Source organism: Pleurodeles waltl, chromosome 7 (assembly GCF_031143425.1).
Source record: "Pleurodeles waltl isolate 20211129_DDA chromosome 7, aPleWal1.hap1.20221129, whole genome shotgun sequence".
Lineage (NCBI taxonomy): Eukaryota > Metazoa > Chordata > Amphibia > Caudata > Salamandridae > Pleurodeles > Pleurodeles waltl.
Window position 1 is genome coordinate 310823530 of NC_090446.1, and position 8864 is coordinate 310832393.

Here is an 8864-nt window from a genome sequence, read left to right on the forward strand (position 1 = left end):
AGATTGAAGGCCACTTCCTGAGAAGAACGTTTTATGTCTAAGAACAAAATGACATTGTCTGCGTAAAGTTTGATCTTTCTCATTGATTTTAACGGGGTTGAATCTTACTATGTTGCCTAATTTTAATGGCGAGTGGTTCAATAAAAAGGGCAAATAAAATAGGGGATACCGGGCACCCTTGTCTAGTCCCACGTTGTATTTGAAGTTGTCCGACACACTTTGAGTTTATAATAATATTGGCCTCAGAGTTTGAATACAACCTTTGAATTAATGCAATAACTTGAGTGGGTACCTTATAGCTAGACAAAACTAAGAAAAGCGTGTCCCAAACAACCAAATCAAATGATTTCTCCGCATCCAGCAGAAGAATAATGGCAGGGACTTTATTAGTAGTGAAATAATCGAGAGCCTCAGCTAAATAGTGTGTGTTTGTAGCCAGTTGTCGGCCAGCCACAAAACCGTTTTGATCGGGATGCACCAATTTATTGATTACCCCATTAAGCCTATTAGCCAGAAGTTTTGTCATTATTTTATAGTCTGAGTTTAACAACGAGATTGGGCGGTATGGATTTGGATCCTCCCTATCCTTATTTTTCTTAGGGAAACTAACCATGTTTCCTGAATGCCAGGTTGTGGGGATCTATTTGCCCCATAGTAGGCCGTTTAATAGGGCCAAGAACTCCTCAGCGAATGCATTTATAAAGGTCTTATAGAACTCAGCCGGGAAGCCGTCTGGTCCACAGGTTTTCCCTGTGGGAAGGCTCTTAACGACATCTAGAAGTTCTGGCTTTGTGAATGGTTAAGACAGTGCCACAGAGTCTTCATCTGAAAGGCGGGGGATATCAAGGTCCATCAGGAACTTCTCAATAGTCCTGGGATCTATAGCTGAGACATCACTATAGATTTGTCAATAATGTTCCAACATAATTTTATCGCGGTCTCAGGGGGTCAGTACATCTAGCCCGGTATCTTAAAGCGGTTATACCATTGCCAGCAATATGATCTCGAGCTTGCCATGCCAAGAATTTTCCTGTAAAATTACTTTCTTTGGAAATCTTCTGTTTATAGGACTGATATTCTATATCAACATTCTTAAAACAAAATCCCACCAACGCTTTCTTGGCAGCTTCGAAGGCCTGCCTATTAGTATCCGAAGGGTCATACAAATAGGTAACTAAACACCTCTTTGAACTGCCTCTTCCAATCCCGCTGTTTGTTGTTTCAGAAGCCATTTATAAGCTGCCTCTTTGACAATTACCCAGCCCCTAAAATAGGCCTTAAATGCATCCCAGACTATCGCTGGTGTTGAAGACCCCTGATTGCGTTGAAAGAAATCCCTTATTTCGGCCTGTGATGTCTGTATCCACCCCTCCTCCGACAAAAGGCAGCGATTAAAAACCCATCTTCTAGTCTGGGGTTTAAAAACTGTAGAATGGAGAGAGACTTCCAGCAGCAAAGAGGCATGGTCTGAGGCCAGAATGCTGGACCGATTGAGATTGATAGCACAATGTTTCCGAAATCAGAAACAAATCTATGCGCGAGGAGCTTTTATACCGCGAGGAGATGCAAGTATATTCCCTCGCATTGGGGGTGTTCATCCTCCAGGGATCGCATAGCGCCAAAACCTTAACATAATCTCGGAAAATCTTTGCTACTTTAGGTTTGTGCTGTCTCTTACCTTTTACAGTAGTGTCTAAAACTGGGTCCTGGAGAAAATTGAAGTCCCCTCCAATAATAATTTTTCCTGTCAATTGCAAAAGGAAGTGAAACAAGCCTATATAAGAGGCTGGATCGTCTATCAGAGGAGCATAAAAACTAACAAAAATAAATCTCTCCTTAGCGACTAAACACTGAACCCAGCACCAACGCCCCTCGGGGTCAGAAAGAAAATCCAATGGTTGTGCCTTAAGGGCTTTAGCTAGAAAGATTGCCACTCCTCTATGAGCCGCTGAGGCTGCTGCAATCACTTTAAAATCAGCCATTTTTTTAAACATGCGAAAGCCTGAAACTTTATTAAGTGGAATATGGGTTTCCTGAAGGAATATAACTGAGGGACCAAGAGCCGATAACCTCACTTCAATAGCGGACCTTTTCCTATGGTTATTTAATCCATTAACATTCCAGGATAGTATTCTTAATGGAGATTTTGTCATTTATTTATTTTTTACCTTGAGTTAGTCTGCCTATGGTCCCCCCCTAATCTGGAGTAAAATACACTATCCAATCCTAACAATCTTTTGAAGTGACAAAAACAGATCCTGATGTCCTTACCTCTCCCCCCTCTCCGCCCAACCCCTCCTTCCTCCCCTTAAGTGGCCCACACCTGGAGCCCTCCCGCCCGGACAGCCTGGGGCCACATCCCTCCCCCACCCGCTGACCCAATTCTTCCCTAACGTGGTGCCTTGCTAATTTTGGAGTGGAGTGATTCAGCACAGGTCACTCATCGATCTAAGTAATATTTGAGCAGGCATAATAATGAAGCCGTGTAACCGAAGGTATACCTCTGCTGCCATAGGACACAAGCATTCACCTTGTAACTTGGGAGCTAGCTCAGCTCTGTGAAGTCTGAGTCTGTACCTTTTGCTTCACCAGATGAAGAGGTGAGTAATCTGAATCTGGAGCATGTGGGCCTGTGTAATCAGTGAGATAACTCGGTGCTTTGAGGCTTCCTGAAGGCAGAAGGTGAAGAAGGATGGCATGGAGACATAGGGACTGCCCATTCTATTCCTGGGAAGGGCTGGGGGTGGAGAGGTTCTTAGTTTTCACTATGACACAGTGGACATTTGAAAGAAGCCATTGTGCTAAATCGATGCTTTACATAATCCGTCTTTGAACTGCACAACTCCCTACAAATCTAGGGAGTTGTAGATTTAATAGATGCGCTTATTTGGATTCAGTGTTTTAAAACCTTCTGCTACATTCTATTTAAACCAGAACTCCCACTTCATATTGGCTCTTCTCCATCAAAGTGGGAGTCCTGATTAAATAGAGACAATGGTTCCTACTAGTGGCATGGTTTCTAGCTCCTTTTGAATGTGTTTTTCAGTCACTAAGGGCCTTAAAAAAAGAAAGAAAAGAAACAGGTTAGTCCCTATGCTGCACTGCAGAGTAAAATGAGCGTGATAACTGTTCAGGCGGTGAATGAAGAACCCTATCAGATAGCGGCTTTAGGCGAATCAGTCAGGATTTGACAGCATGGCGGGGGATTAAAAAAACTAACCACCTTTGTCTTCTGTTTTAGGCTGGTCCAGCCGACTTGAGGAACTTCGACCCCGAATTCACACAGGAAGCAGTTTCATGTTCCCTAGGCCGAACACCCGATCTGGCATCAGGCAGCACCAACGACGACAATGCATTTCTAGGATTTTCATATGCACCGACAGAAGATAATTTTTTAGGCTAAATATGGAAAACTGAAATGACATTTAACACGGGCAGAAAAGGTGTATGTATCGTCCTATGATCTCTTCCCCACAGTGAATTACAACATTTCTAGAGATAACAGCACTAGTCAGCCTGCCACTTAGAAGACCGCGAATCTGATTCCATGTGCCTTGTTTTGACATAATTTCCTAGCAAGTGCTACTATAATCTTTAGTTCTAAAGATATGGCGGGCAAAGGCACTTGAGGAAAAACAGGCTTAGTTACATTTACAACCTTAGGTGCTGACCTGACTGATTGAATAAACAACTAGTTCATTTCTTCGTTTCTGTCACAATATAACTTTGATACATGGAGATTGGTAAAAGGAGAAATGTGCTTTAGCGGTATCCTTCTGCAGTCAAATACGTTTCTTGCCCTTCTGTGCTCTACCGCGTATTCGTGTGCATCGATTTGGAAAGGGGTTACAAGAAAAGCGCTCCAGACTGTTTTACCCTATGTCATCTGCTTGGGACAAAGTGAAGGCAAAAACTCCTCAAACAATTTTGAAAGCGAAACATTGCAGTCAACTGGGATGGGGGTGAGGGAGTGCCATTGAACTTTGAATACGGTAAATGATCTATTTTTCTATAACTCAAGTTGCCAATGTAGTTTTTTTGTTTTTTCACCACTGGCTCATGATCCTCAGTGCTACTTTTACCCCTGATGACACATTTTGGAAAATAGCAAAGAATGTGCGGAGGACATGTACAAATTATATCAAATTGGCTGCAGCTGACTCTTTGTGGTAACCTCTAGAAGCTCTCTGAAATCTCTGGTCATCGGATTGTCAGCCTCATAGGTCTACACTGCCCACAAATCAGAGCACTGTACTAAATACATTTGTGTGGATGTTCTGAAAACTGTCTCTTAAATTAGTTTTTATGGTGTTTCCATTGGAGACATTGATTTTTAGCCATAATCTTTGATCCATGTCGGTCTTTGTTCCTGCCATTCTTCCCATTTCACTGCCACTTCACTTCCAACAGAGAACAATATTATAAAAAGTAGATATTCCTTGCCCAGCTAATCCATGACAAAAAACCCTATGAGTTTAAAAAAACAAAACGGGAATTACAGACGACACATCACATTGTTGCTGCCTGTGCATGATGATGCCAGTGCATAGGAATTTAGTGCCTGATTATCTCCAGATAATGCCTTCAACCTTTTGGTTTTACATTGGCCTCCGTAGCGATGAAAGACCAAAAGTGGTGCCTAGACTAAGGTTCAAGATCAAGACTCTGACCAGTGCCAGAGAACAGGTGAAACAGCAGTCCACACTAAATAGTGAATTGCTATTGATTTGCACTACCAAAGCACCACATCCATTTTTAACAAACAAGAGTTGCTTCGGATTTTGTTAAAATTACACAGAATAGAACCCTTACCTTGGGCCATTCTATCCTGTACTCATGACACATTTAAGATTGCATTGTCGGTCTATGGATGCACAGGAGCGTAGTTGCACTTTTCACTCTGGTAGGTTTCGGTGTGCCGGGCAGAGTGATGGACACATTGTGCATTATTTGCATGTAAAGACAGCAAGCAAGAGTTCGGGTTATGAACAAAGAGGTTGAGATCTATTTTTTTCCCCACTTTTTTTTTTTTTATGTGTTTTTTTCCCCTTTGGGTTTCCCTGTGTGCTGCTTCCCCCGTTCATTCAAACAGCTGGATTACCCACAAGAATAATCTTGTACATTATAAGCTTTGTTGTTATGAGTTTTGAATTCTTTTAAGTTAAGGTCTCACCTCTGTGTTACTCGGATGTAATATCAGTATCAGTCTTGTTCTTCTTGTTTTTATTAACACATGCAATTATAAATGGGTCTAACTAGTGTGAAGCTAAATAGAGAACTGCAGCATCCGCTCTTGCTGCCCCGAACTGTACTTGAGACAGCCTTCAAAATAAAAAAAAAACCTTTCAATTCAATAAAGAATTTTATCTCAATGTTTGAATGTTTTCGTCACGGTATCGAATGTCCAACCTTTTTATATTAACATTCTAATTATCCTCTTAACGTTGTGAGAAGAAATCCTGTCGTAAGTAAACGTTTTGTCAATGTTGTTTTTGTTGTTCATGGCCGTACTGTTGTGTATGGCCATTCCTTACTTCTTAGAAGTAACCAGGCATATTGGATGGGCTAGGAGACAACCAGTAACTCAAACTTCTAACCGAGGGACATTTATTGTGAAATATTGTCAAGATTAACTTTTATAATTGTGTGCACTGTACATAAATAAAGATAGACTTTATATATATTAACAGAGAGCGCGTAGTTTGGTTATTTCATCTCCTGTGTACCAGTTTAAAATTGTGATTCGATTGTGTTTCCATTTCAAGCACATTTTTTTTTTTTTTACTGAATTCCATTTTTGATCAGGTACTGTAACTCCTCCAACCAACGGATGTATAGCAGCTGTTTTCTGTTTAATTTCCTTTTTTTTTTTTTTCTTCACTACCATGTGCTTGAGTCAGGGTAAAACAGATGCGTCCTAACCTATTTTCCTTTATGAATAGACTAGTGGAAACTAGGCTAACCTCAGTGGTCCTTAGCATATTCTGAAGCTGAACAGTCAGGCCTGTCCCATCTCAGGTCCCAGTGGCCTCGCCTATAAGGGTTTCTTTCAGGATCTAAAAGTGACTAGGGAGCAGCATCACAGAAGAGCACTGGAGAGGCTGTGCAAAAAAAAGAAAAAGTAACCCCTTCTCTCTGGATGGATGCACATGGATTAGGCTGCAAGGATTCGTGATTCAGAACATTTTGGCAATTCTCTCATCCATCAGCCAGTTTTAAAGAACAGCATCTATCCTGGATGAGATGGTGGCCAGCACAGGCTTCTGGCACGTCCCAGGGATAGATATTACTTGGGAGCCACAAACCCTAAACCACTAATTGCCATCCTGAGTCTCTGCCTAGGTGCAGGCAAACTCAAAGCAGTTTCCAAGTGGAGAGGGAATCAGACTTTCACAGGGGGATATCCACCAGTGGCCCAAGAGGAATATAGCAGGGGGGGCTGGTGTCCATGGGCTAAGGGGCTGCGCCCCTAGCCTTTTCTGGCCTCTCTAGTGAATATATTTAATTACATGATGAAAATAAAACATTTTCTGCACAACATTTTCCGAGTGAAAGTTGTGCACTTTGAAAAGCCCCACTGCACCTGCGTCAGTATGTGGCTGAAAGCTGCACAGTAGGGCTGACAGGGCTTGCCCACGCAAAGCCCTTACGTTTTCTCAGAACGCAGTGACGTCCCTGGCTTATCTCCTCTTCCACCAGAAGCCCTGATAGTAAACAGACTGGAGCGTTTTTTGTTCAGCCCTGGTTTCTGAAAACTTCATGTCACTCCGATATTATTATCCACCCTTTCTTATTTACTCAAATGGTGGGGTGTGATCAGAAGGGTCTACGTACCAGTGGTCACATTTTATTAAAAGAATGTGGCATTGTGCAAAGAAAATCCCCTTTTCCTGCATTACAAGCAGTCTGTGGCAGAGAAATTGAATAAATACAATAAATAACTCCATCCAGGGCTCTCTAGGAGACAGGAGTGTGACCTGAAGACCTCAAGTCATAAATATGCCAAAGACAACCCTGCACACAAGTAAGTTGGAGCTCTATCTTTTTTACAGACAAGAAGAAAAAAATATGTTCTCTCAGCTCTCCTCTCCTTTCACTGCCTCTGTAGGTGATTTCCTCTCTCAAAGTCAGTAATGGTTCCAGTAATTTATCATGGCTAGTTATGCTTGTTTTATTTCTTCTGCAGACTAATGACGTGATATGTCATATTAAACATGTACTCTGCAGCTCAAATAAACGTGTACCTTTTATCACTGAAACTGCTGGATACTGGATGGGTGAGGCAATGTGTGTTTGTTTGAATGTGTTTGCAGGGCTTGACTGAGAAAATGTGGGTGTCTGTGTATAAGAGTTGTGTGAATGGCAGTGGATGACTATGTGGATGAGTAAATGGGTAGGTGACCAAAGGCAGTGGGTGAGTAGGTGAATAGAAATACGTTGGTAGTGAGGCTCTCAAGGTACAATTCCGTCTTGTATTTGTGCCCCACCACTGCTTTCAGTCACCAGCCACCACTGGAATATAGAGTCCAACATTGACTAACCCTGGCCTTTGCTCCTCTTGGGGGCGGGGGAGGAAAAAAACAGAGCACTCGCCGGATGGTAAGGAAGCAACTACCTTGTGCAAAACTATCCAAATCAGTGTTTCAGAAGAAATAACTTGTTCATTTCAACATTCACCCCTCATGCAGACTCCTAGTTCACAGCTTCACCTAACCAATAACACATTCTCATAATTTATACTGCCAACTATTCCCTTCCAGGAAGCACCTATATCACTTTGTTTATTGGGAACACCAAATACTAGCCTACCCCCTTTTAGGTCGAGTCTAAGCTGCCACTTGATGGGGCAAGCAGGAGCTTCCACACTTAGCTCTGTCCCTCCCATTTACTAACACTAGATCAACCGGTGACGGAATATGCTTGAGCATTCAATCAGTTAATCGATCAAAAAATCTTTATTCTGCCATATACTGCTCATAAAAGACACATACATTCATAAAAACATCCATATAAAATTCAGGGATAAAACAGCACATCTTAAAAAATGATAAAGTACAAACATAAAAATACCTAAATATCCGGCTAAGAGGTGGTGATTGGTGTATATGTCAGGAGCAGCCTATATACATGGCCAGAGGCTGCCCCAAGAAGCACAAGAAGATGTGGGGTCGATTGTGTGGATATTATAGTTGGTATTTGTGAGGTTGTGAAAAGGAAATATGTTCGGAATCTCAGTGTTTGGATTCGGTTTGTCTTATACTCTGTATGTACATCTACATGGATGATGCTTTGTGGTGGTTTACCTTCTAGACTCAATAAAATTGTTTATAAAAAAAAATACCTAAAAGTCCATGGAGGTGCACCAGCGCAGGGCACCTTTATGAAATTCTCCCACAGCGTAACAGACTGCCAGCTCAGACAACATGCAGAGAAAATAAAAAGCCGTTCTGTATTGTAGAAAGCAATGAGCTTTAAGAATAGGCAATAAATAGCGTCACCTGAAAGGATCCTAATAGCAAAAAAGGTGAAATGCTCTAATGTTTGCAGAGAAGAGGTGTCACGGGACACACTAGAATACGTTTTGGGTCATATGGCCTGTAGAGAAGCAAAGATTGCTTTGAATTGAGCTGACTGAAAGGTATGGCTCAGGGCCTTCACAGACTTGGATGGCTAAGTATTCTCTCATTGTCGGTCTGGCCGTAACACAGAGCTCCTGCTTATCGGAGGCAGAGCTCATAAATTACACCTTTGTCCTACCTCTCCCAACCTCGCGCAGCCTATGGGGAGAGGATAACAAATCAGGCCTACTTATGTATCTCAAGAAAGGGATCTTTAGCTCATTAGCACAGTTTAAACAATCTGTA

The 8864-nt window shown here is 42.0% G+C and overlaps 1 protein-coding gene across 4 annotated transcripts in view; it reads left to right on the forward strand.

Moving 5' to 3' along the window:
* The window catches only part of SGK2 (serum/glucocorticoid regulated kinase 2), a 402530-nt gene extending 396843 nt beyond the window's left edge, over nucleotides 1–5687 (forward strand). For all 4 annotated transcript variants that reach the window (XM_069243755.1, XM_069243753.1, XM_069243752.1 and 1 more), the window contains one exon: nucleotides 3242–5687. In XM_069243755.1, the coding sequence (XP_069099856.1) occupies nucleotides 3242–3403 (162 nt within the window). In that variant the 3' untranslated portion in view covers nucleotides 3404–5687. The remainder of the gene's footprint in view (nucleotides 1–3241) is intronic.
* The last annotated feature ends 3177 nt before the right edge of the window (nucleotides 5688–8864 follow it).